Here is a 19,605-nt window from a genome sequence, read left to right on the forward strand (position 1 = left end):
TTGAGTTCTCAAGCCTGTCATGCAAAGCTATGCAAAACATTTTCTGTGTATATTTAAAAATCATATTATTATGGTGAAAAATTACCAAATTTAATAAGTACAACAATAAAAACCCCACAAATAAAATTCCTTCCAAATTTTGAATTGATGAGCAAGACACTACAAAGATGGCCGCTTGGCCTGTCTGCATAAACACGTCATCTCGACACGCCCAACTTCTACGATTTCGATGTGGTAACCCATGTTCATACTCCGTAACACAAGGTGGCGTTGTAAATATTATTGAATAATGTTAACAATCTGCAACATCGGGCAATCTAGACGGCTAAATGTGAAATTCTCCACCCCCAACAAGTTGACAGTGTGATGCGGAGGTGGATTACTTTTTGTGTTGAATTTTTGGGTCGGGAAAGAAGTAGCATCGTTTGTACGACAGACATAGAGGAAGTTGATATTTTACAGAAAACGTGCTGAAATTTTGAAATCATTTGGGTTCAACGACTGCATAAGTTCAAGCAATCTTACCTGTTTAGCTGTAGTGCTAGGCTAGATAACGTCACATACGTTAACGTTAGCCAACCTCGGATAGCTAACGTGAGGCGTCAAATCGATCGAGTTTTTAGACCTAAACCAACTATAACGTTAGTCCTGTGAATACAGAAAAAAGGTATCTGTAACTTTGTCCATTTGTGTGGTTATCAAGTAAATTTCGATTTTGAGATGGGTGCTCATCGAAGTGAAGGTCGCAGCAGAGACTGGCTTCAACAAGATGCCACGGAGCATCAGGTACAATCAATGGTATGTGTCCATTGTCAAAAAGCTTTTGCTCGATGACAACTGCTTGCTATCAAAGAAAGCTGAAACCTACAGAAAAAGGTTGTAGATAGGCTTTGGGCAATGGCAGTTAACTCTTAGCTTGCAACCCAGTTAAAGTCCTGAGGTGGTCTTCCTATTCCTATTCGTATCGCCTGGGAGGTAACGTTAGCGCTTTCTTATCCGATAATTTGTGCTAGGTTTTTGTTGCCTTGGAAAATGTCGTTTTCCTACTTCCTATATGGTGTATATATATAAAATGATAAAGTATAATCTCTACCTGTAATGTTTTCTGAATAAGATGGTACCCGTGGGTAACGTTAGGCTACAGATGATGTAGTGCCACTGACTGGAGCTAGTTCTACCCGTTTGTGTGTGCCGTAGGAACTAGTGAAGTCAACTGACAAATGCGTGTCAACAGATACATGTAGCTTATGATTGATTTGTCTGTCTTTGTGACTTTTTTGTGTGTTTTAGAATCCATGGAACATAATGATAAAACACAGACAGGTTCACCGCAGAGGTCGACGATCACAGATGACTGTAAGGTAAGTTTACAAAATTATTTTAACTACATAGGACTGCAGCTATCGATTCCTTCGAGTAATCGGATAAAACATAATTTTGCAATGTATTAATATGCACAACAAATGTCATGCTGTAAACTAGTCCTAGTCACTTCAAAGTAAATTAATTTCTGTTTTATGTATATTTGTGCATCTGCAGCATTTACCATTACTACCAAATAACCTCGCTTACAAAAAAAAATGCAGTTTTTCGAAGTATACTACAGTACAGTGCAGTACAGTAGCATTTTCATGACCAAAATACTGCATTCCTCAGTACAGTAGGCAATCACCCAGATAGCAAAATCAGATTGGCAGATAGTGGACCGCTGGTGGTATGCTGCCAGTGGCATGCCACTTGTGGTTTGCCGTTGGACCACCATCTCTTTAAATTTAAGTTGTCATGAATATTAAGAAAAGTTAATAAAATGGTATATGGACTATAACTGTACAAATTAAAAGATTTTTAGACCAACAGTGGCAAAATATTGGGCAATTTGTCTGCAACCCGCCAGCGGACTGCCAAATCTGCCCCCAGTGGGCAGACAGGTGGTCCGCCAGCTCTTTGCTATCTGGGTATGTCCAAAATACTGCAAATATATCCTCCAAAACGGCAGTTTTGACACTGAAGTACTGCAGTTATTTTATTTGAGAGAGAGACTGGATGAGTGTGTGTGTTTTTTTTTGGTGTATTGCTCACTTGTAATTTTACATGAGTTAGTTTACTACTTAAAGTTTCCACAACTTATCATATCTACTCATGACATTAGGCTACAGCCGCTACAAATACTGTACGTTCTAACTAGCTAAAACATTAAATAAACTAACATCAATGTTTACGTTGCCTTGTGTCGGCTACACTTGGTGGGCTGATGAACTGGCTCAGATGTTGAATCATCGTTGACGTGCTGTTGTTGTATGCCAGTTCTGCTTTGCAGTGGACACATTGCACCTTGTCTTCTTTTCTAAGTTTGGAATGATCCCAAAATCATTCCCTGCCTTTTACGGACGATTTCTTGGCTCTCTATCATCGCGCCAACTTAGTAATAACAATCTGTGTGAAACAATAATTCCTGAGCTAATAGCTAATAGGAATTAAACAAAGCTTCGAGGCAGAGAATTTTCCTCAATCGTTTTTTGTAATCGAATTGTTCGAGTTACTGAAACGGTTACTCAAGTAATCGTTTCTGCCCTAGAACATTAGTAGAACAATGGTAGGGTGGCTGTGCACCATTGAAGGATAAAGGAACCTTTCCTAGCATTTGGCCCTATGGTTTAAGGGTTGATTCCTGAATAGGGTTTCAGACTTTGCACATAAAAAAAAAAAAAACAAGCCAACCCATTGTAGCAATAAAGGCCTTATAAGCCCAGCCCAGTGAATCTTCGAAGATGTCATACATGGTGTATCACATCCCACTATTCACATGCTTTGTATGTCCTCGCTTCGGTTCACCACCTTGTGAACATTCATCTTAATTATTTAATTAGTTGACCCTTCTGTCCATTGTACATCCTAGTCACTCTCGCTAAATAAAATGTGAAGGAGAATAAGAAGGAATACAACAACATTGGAGGAATCAAGGAACATATCACATCAACTTTGAAAGTTACAGTCAGACGCGTAGTGTTTGATTTTTCAAACATATGAAGATCTTTTCCTGGTCTGATTGAGCTGGCTGTTGACAGATGTGAAGTAAGGAGAGGGGGATTTTCACCTTGGACCACTACGTAGTGCATTACAGAAAACACTTTTGTACAGGATCCTTCTCTGCTTTCTCACCTATCAGTCCTCTCTCTTCACTCCTAGTTCCTTATCTCCTTTGGCAGCAATTAGACAAACGAGACATCCTCCTTGAACGATTTCCAGGCCACAAACTGGAGAGAGGACCCTTGCAAGAGAATGCACCTCTCGTGTTCAGAAATTGTAAGAGATGTAGGGTTGGGTATCGTTTGGGTTTTTTCCGATACTGGTGCTAAATCGATACTTTTAAAACGGTGCCTGAACCGGTACTTTGTTTTTAAAATGTTTTAAATTAAAATGGTCTAAAGCATGAATTGCTTTTTTTATTATTGATAAGACAAATTTGAACATGAAATTGAACTGTTATATTCAATTTACTATCAATATCTCATTGCTCCTACGAATAATACATTTAAATGTTAAAACAGCTTGCCATGCATGCACACACAATGGTAAGCTCTGCTTTCAAGTTTACCCAGTGTAGGCGATTTGTCATAAGGTATGTTAAAACCGCTTGCCATAAAACTGCCAGGTCATGGACAACGGCATTTGCAAGCAAGCTAATCTAACAGGGACTCTACTTTCCAGTTAATTCAGTGTGTTCCCAAATGCATGTCTTAACCCACGCAGTGGTTTTGAACATGTTGGGCTACATGTCGGTGTTGAAGTGTTTAGATTCCCAGCGCTAGCCTAGTAGGCATTTTAACAGCAACTATGGCTATACGCTAACACCAGTCAGCTGAGTTTAATTAGCGATAACGTACGGAGATGGTTTCGTAGCCTTTTTGACAGCTCAGTGACATCAGGTAATGTAACCTACATATTTATGTTTTTGCCAGCTAACTTTTAACATGATCTTCATATTCCTTGTGATGCTATATGGGCCTCATGCACATGAAAGATTAATATCATGCCATTATGTTGTTTAACACACCGTGAAATAAAGTTTTCACCTTACAACTTAGCTGATAACATTTCAAATAAATGTCAGTTAGTGCTAGCCTAGAAATCTAGACGCACCCTAGCGGCGGCAAATTAATTTGCTCAGCCTGTACGTCTAGTATCAAACCATAGGGATTTCTATTGGCTGACGCCGTGGACTTCATCCAATCACAGCGCTCTATTTTGTTAGAGAGTCTTAAGGCGGGCTTAACAGGATAACCACAGTCCTGTGACGGTGAACAACAAGGAAGGTGGCTATGGCTAACGAAGAGCGGTTGTTTGAATCGGCATTGGTGTCAACTTTGGAGGAGTTGGACTTGTGCTTTTCTTTGAAAGTTGAGCAACACAATGCACTTAAGTAATTCCTTTCGAAGAAGGATGTATTTGCCGTTTTGCCGACCCGGATACGGATATGGTCAGGAGCGCTGGCCTATTGCATGCCTAGGCAGTTTGAAAGACAATTCTCTGCCCGCCCCTTGGATTAAGCGAGGTAAATGGTTCGATTCCAGACTATACATTTCAATGATATAGGATGGCCCGCCAGGCTAAGTTAGCGCATTAGCAAAGATATTGTGTAACGTGTAGGCTAGCCTACTGTTGATGTTGTTTCATAGCCTTTTGCTTGTGTGTAGTTAGGCCCACTGCTAGATTTTGACAGGAGCTCATGATATCGCTTTAAAGTAAGCTACTTGGGCTCACGCAAGCTGTCAAACACTGTCCCGCCTATGTGGTGCACCCCTCTGGTTTATACATCCAGTGTTTATCATATGTTAGCTAACTGTATCTGGATGTGTTGCTATCAGAGCAAGACGTTAGAGATGGCGCATGACATGCAGTGATGCCTCATATATATATATATATATATATATATATATATATATATATATATATATATATATATATATATATATATATATATATATATATATATATATATATAATTTTTTTTTAAACGCTATTTAAGCACCGAAATGAGGCATCGAAATCCACGTTGTTATTTGATGCAGTTACTACCGTTTGCGTCGGCACCGGTGCCATATTAGAACCGTGTTTCGGTGCCCAACCCTAAAAAGATGTGACGTCATCATGTACCAGGATGTCCCATTTTTCTAATTGACCCTTCGCGAAGTTACTGTTGCTAGTTCGAAAACCGGACCAGAGTTAGGTAGATTCTAGCTGTAGTGTGTCTGTAAAAATGACATCCCAAGAGGCTCTTTAGGAGCGCCACAAACCTGATTTCATTTAGAATCCGTCGAAAGACTCCAGTATGACATGGAAAAACATGCATAAAAAATCAAATCTGGCTTTGTTGGGTGACAGATTTTGACAGGAAGCGAGTGTGATTCACTGATATTAATATTAGCTGTGCTAGATAGACTTGCAAGCATACTACAAGGGCACTGGGTCATGTCGTGTAAGGAACATGGTACTGCAAATAAACAGAAACATAGCCTACATTGCAGAGCTACTTCCACTTTATTAATTCATGGTGAATAAATGTTACACTACCGTGAACAGCCCTATGCTTTTCTGACGTGATGATGTTAGCACATTAGCAGTGATTAGCTAAGTATGCTAACGTTACTTATCTACAAGTCTCCTCAAAGTGACAACCATATTATACATAATGCTGGCAATGCTGAGAACAATAAACATTCTTGTTTATCTTACTTACATTGAGTTAGCTGTGTAGCCTAATCTACAGTTTGCTAAGGAGTAAGTTAACCCTTTGCTTAAAATGGGGAGAGCTGGGAGGATAGAATTTAATTCTAATTTAATATAATTACAGAAAGCATAATCAAGATTGAAAGCCATTATTCTGTGTATTGGTGTTGCCCTAATCCCATACACGTCATTTAGCCGTCCTTTTCAACTCGCATCAATAAATATAAATATAAAATCCCATAAAACCTGACAAAAATCAGCTGCTCCCAATGCATTTCTATGGAGCCGTAAGTTGAAGCTGTCGGAGTGTGTCTGCCTGCACGGAGCTACTGAACCGCCATTGGCTCATCTGTGTTCGATGGGCGGGGCTTGTGATCGTCAATTGCTGGCATAAGAGACTAGAAACGAGGAGGCAGGACCAATGAAGCACAGGAGTGTCCTATGTGAACATGTGAGCATCTTTTGAGAGATGGGTCGGGTATCTGTGCATGTTTGTTTGGAGCCTGTGGGCAAAGGTAGCAGAATGCGTGAGGTTTTGTATATCCCAAGGTGAACAGTTCCCTCCCCTTTCTTCCTGTTCATTTAAAATAAGACATAGTGGCAGAGGCTTTCTAATGAGGAGACACAACACTCAAAGAATCTCCCATAGAAGTGTATGGGGTTAGTTCGTAATGCAAACATGGCAGTCCTCTACACATTTTCCTCCCCTTCTGCCGCCAAAAGTTGACGTGAATACATTGTGCCAATCTTGTGGTATGTTGTGAATACATCGTGCCAATCATGTGTTTTGATCTCGCAGCTGGAGCGAGGTTGGTGTGTCGTGATTTGTGGAGCATTGCACATGCACAGTTGTACCCAAAATAGATGCCCGATAAGTGGCCAAAAAGCGTTGCAATATGGCCGCCGAGTGGAGGGACTTGCCTAAAAGGACTTTGATAGCGGTTTATAAATCAAAATAAATGATCAAGCAAAAAATTACTTAATGTAATGCTACAGCTGCAAGGTACGCTACTTGTGGCTATTGTTACATTAAGTGTCCTCATGGACCCAGACTTGACATAGCTGCAAATCTCAGGGCACCTTGTGTAAATGTCAGTAGCAGAATGGTTACTGTGTGCCTACAGCCAGGGATAGAATTTAGACTTTTCAAATAGCATTCATACACAGTTAAGCTAAAGGTTCCTTTGGTTGTCCATCGTTGAAATATCGGTTTACAGTAGAGGACGGCACCTTTAACCAGTTAGAACCTCTGTTCTATGCTGTAGGAAAACAATGCACTTATAATACAATGAAAATAATTGTTGTGCTGTTCCACTCCTGTAGTTACACTGATCCAGTTATATCCATGGATCTCCTGAGAACTGTTCTGCAGCCCAGCTTCAATGAGGACATTTTGGCGGTCTTCAGGAAATATATGAAGGTCAGTGGATGTTTAAGTAACCTGAATTTCAGACAGGTATGGTGTTTAATTTATTGTGCTGTAAGAAGGGGATTTCCCACAGTGGCCAATCAAGCCTATTTCACATTACACAGCATGACTCGAAAAATTTTAACGGTGGTGTATGTTACATGGCCCAACCCATCATGAGTTTGGAGGGGTCTAGGATGCCAAACAGAGACATCAACCAGAACCACCTTAGAAACACAGCAACAGGATTTCACATATATCTGAGTCAAAATGGGTCATAACAATGACCTCAAGTACTCTGTGCTCCTCAGCTATAACCACTGGCTTGCATTTTCAACAGTCTTAGACAAGTCCTTTACAGCTCTTTTTAGTAATCGTCCTCAGAAACTAAAAACTAACACCTGACACCTATCTCCACTGGTCGTGTGTGTGCTTGCCTGCCTTCTTTCCATGGTTCTGCTACCAGTTCTGCATACTACTGCAAACTTATTAACCATCTCTGATCTCATAGTAGTTACAGCAATTCACTGTGTCAACTTAGAATTGACCCTTCCAAAGCCACGCCCCAAAACCGCCACAGGCCAATCGGGGCTTAGCAATCCGTAACTAGGCATGGGAGGCCTGGCAAGCGAGTTTTGCCATGTTAACCTATCAAAACTGACTGCCTGTGGGTCATTAAGGGCACTTATTTGGATGTGTGGTGCCCTAAACCATGTAAAAACACAGTGAAATAGCATGTTGCACTATAGAAACATGATATAATTTGGAACAGGTATTGTTCTAACTATTAAAAATGGCATATTGTATGATATTTCCATAACCGCCAGATACACGCTTCACGATGACGGCAAAAAGTTGTTAACAGACATTCACCAAGACGTATAGCCTGTCAGTAATCTATCTAATATAACACCTATTTCAAGTACCAATCATGATATGTTGTCAAATATTGAAGTTGTGGGAAGTACATAGCTTAAACTGTATGTTCCTTTCGTCCCCTATTACGTTTCATTCATACTGGTCAGGAGAGACGAAAACAACATGCACATTCATCTTCTGCTTAAATAACGGTTTTGTTCAGAGCTGAAAATGCAACTGTATTTGACAGATGTAGGTTGCTAGTAGTGTTGCACGGTGTATCGATACTAAAAAGGTATCACGATGCCTTCACGCAAAAAACGATACGATTTCCGACGTTTTTAGAATCGATACTTTGTTAAAATAATAACGTTCTGTGTCTGTGAACTGCTGCTCTCACTGCTCCTTGCACGCATCTAGGCAAGTGGGCGTGTCAAGCAGGCAGCTCTGAGTGAGTGAGTGCGCAGGCAACGTCAACATAGTCTTTCCCGACAGTCCTCGGCCTTGTGGATAGAACAAAAGGTGAAATCTGGAACTATGTCGGATACATCCCGAATAGTGAATTCAAGCCATCAGGTACACAGAGGCCTGTTTGTAAAATATGTTTCAAAGTCATTTAAAAGCAGTAGGCTACGCATGGAACTTGGCTAAACACCTCGCAGACATATCCCAAAAATTTTAAAGAGTTCAAAGAACGACAGGTTAACGAATATAGAAAACACGACTATATGGTTAGTGCCAAGTTCTTCTCTTCTGTTTTAGTCTAGCCTAAGTGAAACGAGTATGGTTCTCTGGGATAAATTGAACCATCCTTCATCAATGAATTTTGACGTGACAAAAAGAGCTGTAATCATTTTGACGAGACATAACGAGCTGTAATTATGCTAACGTGATGAAAGCGCAATGTTCACGCCAGAATAACATTACCATAACTTGTAAACAATCTATTTCATGTTCGGTCAGTACTATTAGTAATATTTGTCATGGCATGTAGACTGCAATTTGTTGCGTGTTGAGTCCTAATAATAATAGCGGGTTATTTTTACGTGAGCAAATCATGTTATCAAAGAAACAACTTTCTGGTCGCGGTCCGAACACATCCGGATGTAACTCGGCGGAAATACTCGAAAATGTAGTCAGATTGTAGTTTCTAAGAAGACTGCAAAACGGACTCCGACTTGGCTTTTTTGCTGTTGAAATTGAAAGTAGCCTACCCTTGGGTGAACTTCGTTTTTGTAATGTGATTTGATAGTCTCTTGAACAATGTGTTTGCTCGACCGTTTTATTGTGAGCTACCAAAGCTGCAGGGGGAGCTATGTCGTGAAAAATGCGAGCCCAAATCAGGCGAAAACCCAGAAACAGCGAAGGAATAACCAGACCTGCATAGGGCTTCTTTAAAGCTACTTTATTGCCAAAACACAACACAATGTAAATGAACTATAACAAACAATAAAGGACTTAGTCATACAAAGTAGGCCTACTATTTTACTGACTATAAAAAATAACAATTATGTAGAAAGTTTAGAAGTTTAGAACCCAGAATTGACCTGCAAACTACAAAAGTGCACCGAATTCAACACAAATGACTCAATACACTTGGAGGAGGTATGAGTCCTTTTTTTTCCAGATATCTTAGGATTTCGCCGTAGTATCGTTTCAGTATCGAGCATCGTGATATTTATGGCAGGTATCGTATCGAAGTCATAATTTTGGTATCGTGACAACACTAGTTGCTAGTGACAAAATATTAGCTTTCAGTGTGGCACGATGTCTTGACATTTCACAAGTCCCGGTTCTCCCCCTATGTAATAGACGTGCAGGGTGCGAAAGCATAGCAATAGTGACTAAGGAGGGCGGGACTTCTGGAAGAGTCAATTGCATTTCGACATCCAGTTTCTAGTTCTTTGCTGTGTCACATCTTTCTGTAATGCTTGTACAGTATTCGTCTGATGTTCACTTTTCTTATTCTTTTTTTTAAGTTGGTTTTCAGCCATAGGAACCATAAATAGACATGGATAATACAATGTTCTGGTGTGACCATCCTAAAAATACTGTATATGTAGGCCTTTGTGTTGGCAAGAATCTGGCAATGGTCCACATATCTACATGATTACAATTCAGAGTATTGCAATAGTATGAGCAAGGCAGTGTACTGTATTAGGAAAACTATCATGAAGAACTCACTACCATATGCATAACACTAAGAAATAGTAAGAACAGTTTTTTTCAGTGCAACCTGTTTTTGTGCAGTCAGGGCATGAATGGGATCTGTATTTGGAGAGAAGGAATGATAACAGATAGATAACTGCTGGTAAAGCACTGCTGTCTACAGGTTGAGGGTTTCAGCAACACAAAGTCAGCCACTGTCTGCCACAAATTTTTGCATGTAACTAAAAATGATTAGTGTTTTAGAAAATTTAAACTTACAAAACATAACATTATGATGTTCTGATGTATTGATATGTATTATACATTCCCAAAATAAGTGTCATCTATTGAATTTAGTGGGCAGTTTGAGACTTTGAGACACATAAAGGTTCACCTGGATTCAAGTGGTTCTGTAGCTCTTTGCTTTTCTCTGAACCGAGAAATATGGTAAAAGTTTCACATGAGATTAAAAAGCAAGTGCACCATAGCGACACAGGTTATTTGCTATTCCCAATTTGGCAAACTATGGTATGTGTCAAATACAGAGGATGATGATAAATATTGTTTTGTCTGGTCACTATGCATTGGTGTTTTTGGCTAACAAAAGAACTCTTGTGTGTCTCATTAGTTCTTTGAAAAGGGTGCTGTTAATGTAAAAGAAAACATTGGTGAAGAGGTCCAGACTGATCAGCTGATCAAGGAGGCTTGCAGAAATTGTCTCGAACACGTAAGAGTTGCACTTGTATAACTCTTTGAAAAGTGAATGATGCATTTGAATTTGAATGTCATGTGAACAGAAGTCGTTACTTATGCTCTGACTCTCTATATAGGCAAAGCGTCTCTTTCCTGAAGGAGAGAAAACGACCAATAGACCAGGTGTCGAGCCCCCTGTCAAGGTGATCTTTGAGGATGATGACTTGAAAAACTTCAGATTTTTTTTTAGAGCAGTCTGCTTTGACTTTTTACAGGCATACAATTGTTGTATAATTGTGTTTTGCAATTCCTGGTAATTAGCTATTACTATTAATTAACTGTTTATAGTTATTTGAGATTAAGATCCTAAATCAAAGGGAAACTCTTTGCAAACACTGCTCTGGGTTTACTAAACATATACTATATCAATTTCCAATTCTATATAGAGAGCTAGACAGATGGAGGATGATTCTAGTCAGAGGGGAAGCCCTGTGCCAAAAAAGGTAAAATTATCTCACTATCCAGATTTCCATACTATACTGGTGCTTGTATTGGTGTCTTTATCTATCATGTTGACATTTTTGTTTGCAGCGGAAAGGGCGACCCCCAGGACCTGCCATCCCCTATGACAGACCAGTCCAATTCAGCACCCCGTGAGTGTGACCATTATGCCTGTTGCCCTGAAAAATCACTGGCTATTTTAACAGCAAACTAATGGGACATGACATCTGTTTTGTTTTAGGGCAAAACCTAAGGCTTCTGAGGCTGTCAAGCGGGAAGGACCAAAGGTCACTTTTCAGTCACTTTTTATAAATGATCTATGTCGTAATAACTATATTTCTTGCTGTCTGATTATAACATCTTCATTCCTAACATTTACAGTGGGATCCTTCCAGACTTAACGAGAAGAGCACATTTGTATTAGGGTCAAGGGCAAACAAGTAGGTTCAAATTGACAAATTTACACCACCTCCTCAATTTTATAGTTTCATTTTTGTGTGATCGAGACTGCTTAAAGGTGCTGTCAGCGATTGCGCATGACTTTACGTTTGTCTATGTTCATGTTGATATTTAAATATCTTTGCAGACACTTTTGTCCAATACAACATGTACATTGTATGTTAGCCAAGGATCAAACAAAACACACCAGAGAGATAGCTCACCCCTCCCATCAGTATTCCCAGAGAAACTCCACACAGTGTTTTGTTTTTGTTTGGGGGACAGGCGGCCCCCACTTTGTTTCCAGTTTTCAATCCTGGGCTGCCTACAGAGACTAGGTTTTTTACATTGTACTCACAGGATGCGGTAGCTAGCGGATCAAGAGATGTTCACTGAATGTGACAGAAAAAAAAATGTATAGGCTTGAAATCGTGTGTGATCGCTGACTGCACATTTAACTATGTTTTTCTCCAGGGCTTTAGGAATGGGAGGCACAAGAGGAAGGATTTACATCAAACATGCAGACCTCTTTAAGGTACAAATGCAATGTCATCAAACATCACAAAATATAGTCAGCCATTCAGCTAAGACGAAGCCAATGCTTCAGTCCAAATCAATGCCAACTTATGACTGAACACGCGCATTTCCTTGCAGTATGCTGCAGATGCCCAAGATAAGCACTGGCTTGCAGAGAAACAGCATATGAAGGCAACTGGTGGAAAAATGGTGAGACAGTCTTATGAGGTTATTGTGTGTGTGTGTCTGTGTGTTTAGATTTGTAAATTGTAAACCTCTCATTCATTTCATTCTTGTTTTATTTTTGAAGGCCTACCTCCTTATTGAAGAGGATGTTCAAGATCTTGCCATCAGTGATGACTATAAGTATGCAAAGTTTAACACTTCTGATAATTGTTTTATAAATGTTTTTGGGGGAATTTACCAAGAGCTATTCAACTATCTCAGTAGTGCTTATTAATGTTTTCTGTCACTCCTTAGAGATTGTCCTGACCTAAAGATGGATGAGTTGAAGCCATTTGTGGTGCCAATATGGATGATTGAAAAGATGCAGAAAGCAATGGACTCCCAGAGGTCAGAGAAGGACTAATATCGAGGACTGGGCCAAAGGTCACAAAGTCAAAAGAAAAAGCTTGACAACTAGTTTTCACATGTATTCCAATCATAGCAGTAAATTTTCCCAAAGCAGGGGAAACATTTCACAGCCTTAATGTCCAAGGCTCTCCTTTTCAGTCAGCCTGCGTACTGACTGATGCCTCGAGACTTTTTAAAAACAATAAATGTGTGCGGTGTTTGTTTTCCATTGGTCTCGTTGCTGTAATAATTGCTATGATGTAGTTTCAGACACAGATTTTGACACATAATATTGACACATTTTCATATGTGCTTTATTAGGAAATACACAAAAAGGCACCTTTTTTATAATCAACATTAGATCATAGTTCCTCAGGTACCATGTCAAATTATAGTTTATCTTTTATAAAAAATGATTGATTGGAATCGAATCAGGCAGCCACTTGTGAACTTGCAAAGATGCCTTACACAAGTCCTGTAAATGGAGAGTGTTAGGGTGCTTGTGTGTTATTTTGCTTGCCAGTGCTTTATACAGCCTGTGTACATCATTAGTTTTTACAAACATCTGGTGCCACCGGGTGTAACACCTTACTGTGTTTAGTTTAATATTGAATATGTTAAGGAAAATATTTTTTAGAACTATATTTTGCTCACACAGGTGTGTATGTCAATTCACTCTGTAAGTTATTTTATTTGTGTATGTGTCACTCATGAATGAAAAGGGAATTTTATACTTGCAACTGTCCCTAGCTAATGTCTAAATGTCAGTAACTGATGTTATAAAATGACTGATAACAGTTTTTTTTCCCTCACACAATGTTTCAGTAGTGTAGTCTGTTTTGTGTTTTGAAATATAATGTGAGAACTGCTTCATAGTTTTATGAATATCTTTACAAATGCAAATTGTAAAAAGAAAAAAAAAAAACAAAGAAATGTGAACGATTTTGCAATACTATTAAATATTTTGTTTTATATTGCTGGCAGTCGTTCTATTTTTATTATCTTGGATGAAAATGTATTTTAATTTATTTTTCTTGTGCTGGTTTAACTTCCTGAATTTAAAAGTGCTCGTTCAACTTCCTGAATTTGAAAGTGACGTTTTCTGGTGACGTATAAACTAACGGTTAAAGACACGCCCAACTTAAGCAAGTCATCCAATTAAATCAAAGTTTCATTGGATGCGCATCTTTCAATGGTTGTCAAGAGTTCTCAGTGTTTTCCAATCATGATCCATGATTGGCTGCCAGAGTAGCTAAGGCTGGGAAGCTGTGTAAAGGAAAAGAATTTAAACAGAGGGGGCGGGATATAATTTGAAAATTTCACCGCATGAACTCATTTCAACATTTAAAGCCAAAAGGCAGCAACAGCAGGTAAGGCTCGTGTGAATCTATCGTTTGTTTTTCAGTTATTACTGAAACATATAATTGAACTGCTTACCCTTGTTATCATTGCTATGTTGATGTGTCTTTAACGTAGCTATTGCTAACTTACAACTTATCGATAGAATGCTAGCTTCTACACCAAGCCCACATTTGCAAACACTCAGACCGTTTCTGCGTAGCACTAACGCTAAAAATCTACAGTCAAACGTTACTTAGTCCTCTGTTTTAACACCGATGTCATTGTAGATTAAGTTAATTAGATCTATAATAGACATCAAGACTTAACCATAAATGGGTTTTAACGTTAACATTGGTTTATGCAACTGCTAGCAATTCTTTAGCTGAAGGTAGAGTGGCGTAACGTTAACGTTAGCTGAGTTATGTCTGATGGCATAGCATTTCTAGATAGCTGTCAGAGTGGCTGAAACGCACTGATATATTTCTCATTTAAGTTATCGATAAATTATATGCTAACTTACCCTAACTGTCTGTCCTTTGGTGCCGGCAGCAGAGAGATGCTCTCTATAACGTTAGCATACGTGGTTGTAAAGCACCCAATGATTTCTCTCCTTTGTCCTGTCATTTCTGTTAGTAACGTTTTAGTCAGATTATGTCAGTCTCTAGACTCTTAAGTGACTTAATGACTTTCTGTATGTGGTGCAATGTAACGATAATGCAATGACAATAACGTTACAACTATATCACAATAGATCAAGCAATGGCTTCTCAGAACAGGGATCCAGCCGCAGCCTCATCCGCAGCAGCATTGAAAGGCAACGAAACAAGCGTAAATGCACTAAAGGGCTCTGTTTCTAAAAGGTAATGTCGAGGTTTAATCCTTGTTCTATGAGTAGTTTTTGGCTAGCACTAAATGTAGGTGGATTTTAGTCCGTGGCACTTATGTTTATCAATGTAAAGGCCGATGAGATAAATAGATTCTTGTTTCCACCCCCACCTGTAGGCTTCAGCAGGAGTTGATGACATTAATGGTGAGTCTAAAGAGAGACACCATCAGCTGTGTGACTTTTGGAAGTTATTAGTCCTATAATGTCTCATTTCATGTACTATTTTTTTTATTTTTATTTTTTTTACTTTTAATCCTTTTGTCTGTAGATGTCTGGAGATAAGGGGATCTCTGCTTTTCCAGAGAGTGACAACCTTTTTAAATGGATTGGTACAATAGATGGCGCGCAAGGAACGGTGAGTTTAAACGTTATTTTCTCAGTTTTGTTTATAGTTTATTACATAACATTCAGGTTTTGGTTCCGAGTGGTCATAGTTTTTTCCTGAAATATTGTATGTGCTGCTGAAACATTTTATAACCAGTTTTCATTATTGTATCCAACAAACAGGTTTATGAAGGTCTGAGATACAAGTTATCACTAGAGTTCCCCAGTGGTTACCCGTACAAAGCACCCACTGTAAAATTCGTCACGCCGTGTTTCCACCCAAACGTTGATGAAAATGGTTATATCTGTTTGGACATCCTGAAGGAGAAATGGTCGGCCTTGTATGATGTTCGATCCATACTGCTATCGATTCAGAGTTTGCTCGGAGGTTAGTTTGTGTGTGTGCGCACGCATGTGAGTCAAATAAATCTGTGTGCTACATTGTCTTCCCTACATCTCCTAAAATGTGTCCTTTTCCTCCCTACATCTCTAGAACCAAACAATGATAGTCCAATGAATGCTGTAGCAGCTGGGCTTTGGGCTGATCAGGAAGGTGAGTTTAGGGGTAGTTTGCTGTATTGGAGTTTATACTGTTGAATGAAAAGAATTTTGTCTATATTTACAGAATGTCCCCCTCTCTCATACTCTCTTTAGCATTCAAGACCCATTTACATTCGACCTACAAGAATTAACGACAATCTGGTTTCCTCATTTGTTTCCTGTATTATACTTCTGTCTTTCTTTCTTTCCTGTCTTGTCTTCTAATTATGTAAAGGAATTGTCGGGTGTTTTGTCTGTACTATACTTTTATGTTAAACTGTGAATAAAATTATTGGTTACATTTGGTTGCTTTTGTCAACTTATGTGGAGTGATAAGTAGTGTTGGTCAGCCCCCTCTTATAAATTACTTAAGAATGTTTAAAACCTTGTATTTTTAAAACTTAAAAAAATTTACAAGTATAAATATGCATTAATCTTTTGTCCAAACATCTGCCATTATTTCATTCTGTTTTCTGTATTGTATATTCATTTTCTTTACTAAAATGTCTGGAACAAGCACTAAGCTGCTGATATACTGAATATATACAGTATTGTGCAGAAGTGGCACCCATTAGATTTGTTTAGCAATGTTATGATGACCATATACTGTATGTTTATTTCTCATTGTCTTTTTTTTAGAATTCAACCAGAAAAAGAATGGAATATGAAAAACAAGGTTCTAGTCTTTTGCATCTATTTGATTGCTTGTTTTTGCAGTGTTATAATGACCAATCTCACAAGGGGGAAGCTGAAGCCAGTTGGTACTGGTTCTGGCTCTGAGACATTGGTATCAGCGGTGGGAAGGAGATGCTGACACTTTGACAGCTCAAAGACCTTATTGAAAAGTTGGAAGAGTTCATTGCTTATCTAAAGTGTAAAAGGATTCTATTCAAAGAACCTTGATGAGGCAAGCTGACACCTGGGAATACAATGAGGAGGGTCACGGGAGATGTACAGTACTTTTCAGGTGGCTCCTCCACTTTGCATCCTGCCAAAATGCACCTGACACTGCAGCGTCAGTATTAGGGGGAGTCATGGTCAAGTCAGCAGCTGATCTTGAGATCCCCATCATAGTATCTACCAGCAGCTTCTGGCAGGCCAGACATGCCCATCAATGGCCTGTGTGGGGAACGACGGCTGCATCAAGAATTTTGCCCTTGGTTGATTGGTCATTATAACACTGCTAAAACAAAAAATCTAATGGTAGCTTGAGACTGAAATTGGACAGATACAGAACGAAAATGACATTTTATGTGTATTTCAATGGCCTACTCTACATATTTCTTGTGTTCTCTGGTCATATTTTAATTAAAGGAGTGAGAAATAAACAATATGGTCCTTGTAGCATTGCTGGAACAAAACATGTAAGGTGTCAGACTTTTGCACAGTACTGTATGCTTATAGTTTCTTGGTGTTTTAAGCCCCCAACGTTGTCTTCAAGGCAGCGCTGCCTGGAAGATGACATTGCCTTTAAGTCAACGGTGGCCGTGCTGCCTGGAAGATGACATTGAGGGCTTAAAACACCATCAAGCATATTTATACACACACACACACTTGTCTATTTCAAGGCTAGGTTAACTAAGTAAACAGAGTAGGCAGCTTAACCTGCAGTTTAAATGGTGGCAGCAGCCTGTAACGCTGTCTTGTGATACCACCTCTACCTGCATCAAGTCCTCTAGCGTTTCATCCTCCTCTTGCTCTTCCTTCTCAACCTCCACCCAGGCCTTCTGTGTGGCCTCCACTGTCCACACGGGCACATTGACCCTCTGCAGCATCTCCTGCAGCAGAGAGTCCATCCTTGAGATTTGTGTCTGCAGGTCGGGGCATGGTTCATCCTCTACACACACCCAGGGTGTCTGGACCGTAGCGGCGCGAGCCGCAACCTCAGATTCCCCAGAGTAGCCTGTCTTTACCAGGGCGCTACGGTCGCGACGCTGAGTAAGTGGGAACAGCTCTTGCAAGGAGCTTGTTTTGCGGAGGTCCTTCTGAAAGGTCTCTAGGCCAGACAGGAACAGTACCCAAAGGCGCTCCACCTGCTCTCTGTCCTCCTGGGCCTGCTCCGTTTCTGTCAGCAGTGCTATGAGTCTTCTATGCAACCCTGTGGTAAATGGGTGAAGAAGCATATGATATAGCCTATGAACAACATGAGGGGGAAGTAGGCAATATCAGTTTTCTCCTGGCTTAGTTGGTCATACGCTTAAACATGACACTACACATCATACATTTGACACTTTAGTATAGGAAAGCAATGGCTATTTTCTTGCCATTAGTAAACGTTTATCATTTTGAAAGATTCCTTTTGAATCTAGATTGTTTTGTCTAAAACACCAGACTGCCTCTGATGCAGAATATTACACTGACTGTCCTCTAGCATATAGACTCAGAGTATGTTTTGAGATGCCTGATACAGGTTACCCGTGTAGATCCGGTGAGCCATCGCTCTGATTTCTGCCAGTTCTTCCCTGAGGCCACTGCCGTCCGTATTACTCCCCAGGGAGGAGGCCATTTGCTGGAAGCAGGCAGTCACTTTGCTCAGGGCTGCCAGTGCCTGCTCACACTCGGTCACCTGCCGCCGCCTGGCTTGCAGCTCTCCTACTGATCGTCGCCAGTGATTCATTTGATATCGGGGTATACTTTCAACATTCAAATTACCTGTTAAAATGCATCAGAAATGGCCCAGAGCCTGGGTTTCAATTAACATGTATTTGTGTGTGTTCATTTGATATCAGGGTACACTAACATTCAAATGACGTGACAAAATGCATCAGAAATGGCTCAGAGCCTGGATATCAATTCATAGTTTTTTTGAAACCTATTCAAACTGTCACCCTTACACATTTGTAATTTATCTCATCAACCTTAAGGATCTTTCCATCACAAAGTAGGCCTACAGTAGACGTTCTCAAATGCAGAGTATATAAAAAAGATTTTGGATCGTATTTGTTGAGGTAGGCCTAACTTTACATGGATATTGATCACAATATATGTGAATTGATTCACATCTGTGCAAACCCTATTATTCTGGGGAGAAAAAAGTGATTACAAGTGATTTGTCCTTCATGTGTCACATTCGGTGTTGCCAGCCTGTTTTCATCTCTATAAAATATTTCTATTATATTCCCAGTATAAATGGACACATGCATGCACTGAAATATCCAAAATTGTTTTGAATAAATATAATCACATACCTCGGTTTATGCTGGTGTATCTAATATCTTGTGGCGTCTGTGAAACTGACAATCCCTCGCATGGACAACTCTGAAGCTCCCCACTCTGAACACTTTGTCGCTGCTTTCCACACACCCTCCAATATTCCCTTCTGATGTATGGGTAGGAGTCACTCCTCTGGGAGCTGGGTTTCAATTAGGCCAGTCAAGACAGCTGATGCCTCTGAGCCTCTGAGCATGACACTAATAGGGGGCTGAAATATCCATGGCTTTTCTCAGAAGTGCAGAAGATTGAATCACTATAGTGCTCCCTTGGAATATTCTGATTTAACTGTGTGTGTGTGTGGTGTTCAGCCGTTTATGAGGGAGATATGGTCCCCTGGGAGCACAGTGGACAGATCCTTCGTTGAACCCTTGTGCTTGTTTGAAAGCCACATGTCACTTCTATCCATGATGCAACAGGTGTGCTCCCGTGTGTAGTGTCT

The 19,605-nt window shown here is 39.8% G+C and overlaps 3 protein-coding genes across 4 annotated transcripts; 2 read left to right on the top strand and 1 right to left on the bottom strand.

Moving 5' to 3' along the window:
• The first annotated feature begins 294 nt into the window (after positions 1 to 294).
• LOC125302585 (deoxynucleotidyltransferase terminal-interacting protein 1) lies at positions 295 to 13,839 on the top strand. Of its 2 annotated transcripts, none has more exons than XM_048255855.1 (13): positions 295 to 798; positions 1,291 to 1,361; positions 7,051 to 7,147; positions 10,770 to 10,868; positions 10,972 to 11,037; positions 11,281 to 11,337; positions 11,426 to 11,487; positions 11,577 to 11,622; positions 11,717 to 11,775; positions 12,248 to 12,308; positions 12,428 to 12,499; positions 12,600 to 12,655; positions 12,770 to 13,839. In XM_048255855.1, the coding sequence occupies exons 1-13, from the start codon at positions 721 to 723 to the stop codon at positions 12,876 to 12,878; spliced, it is 933 nt and encodes a 310-aa protein (XP_048111812.1). In that variant the 5' UTR covers positions 295 to 720; the 3' UTR covers positions 12,879 to 13,839. The 2 variants fall into 2 exon arrangements, with proteins under 2 accessions (XP_048111812.1, XP_048111813.1); XM_048255856.1 differs by having other exon boundaries at positions 295 to 786.
• Positions 13,840 to 14,107: 268 nt separating this feature from the next.
• ube2c (ubiquitin-conjugating enzyme E2C) lies at positions 14,108 to 16,254 on the top strand. Its single transcript, XM_048255857.1, has 7 exons — positions 14,108 to 14,232; positions 14,955 to 15,063; positions 15,206 to 15,233; positions 15,358 to 15,444; positions 15,597 to 15,801; positions 15,907 to 15,966; positions 16,068 to 16,254. Exons 2-7 carry the CDS (start codon positions 14,963 to 14,965, stop codon positions 16,103 to 16,105), a joined length of 519 nt encoding a protein of 172 aa, XP_048111814.1. The 5' UTR covers positions 14,108 to 14,232; positions 14,955 to 14,962; the 3' UTR covers positions 16,106 to 16,254.
• Positions 16,255 to 17,527: 1,273 nt separating this feature from the next.
• zgc:109913 (regulator of G-protein signaling 9-binding protein) lies at positions 17,528 to 19,218 on the bottom strand. The gene is made up of 3 exons (XM_048255790.1): positions 19,142 to 19,218; positions 18,369 to 18,605; positions 17,528 to 18,051 (listed from the first exon to the last, which is right to left on the bottom strand). The coding sequence occupies exons 2-3, from the start codon at positions 18,568 to 18,570 to the stop codon at positions 17,528 to 17,530; spliced, it is 726 nt and encodes a 241-aa protein (XP_048111747.1). The 5' UTR covers positions 18,571 to 18,605; positions 19,142 to 19,218.
• Positions 19,219 to 19,605: the final 387 nt, after the last annotated feature.

Source organism: Alosa alosa, chromosome 10 (genome assembly GCF_017589495.1).
Source record: "Alosa alosa isolate M-15738 ecotype Scorff River chromosome 10, AALO_Geno_1.1, whole genome shotgun sequence".
Taxonomy (NCBI): Eukaryota; Metazoa; Chordata; class Actinopteri; order Clupeiformes; family Clupeidae; genus Alosa; species Alosa alosa.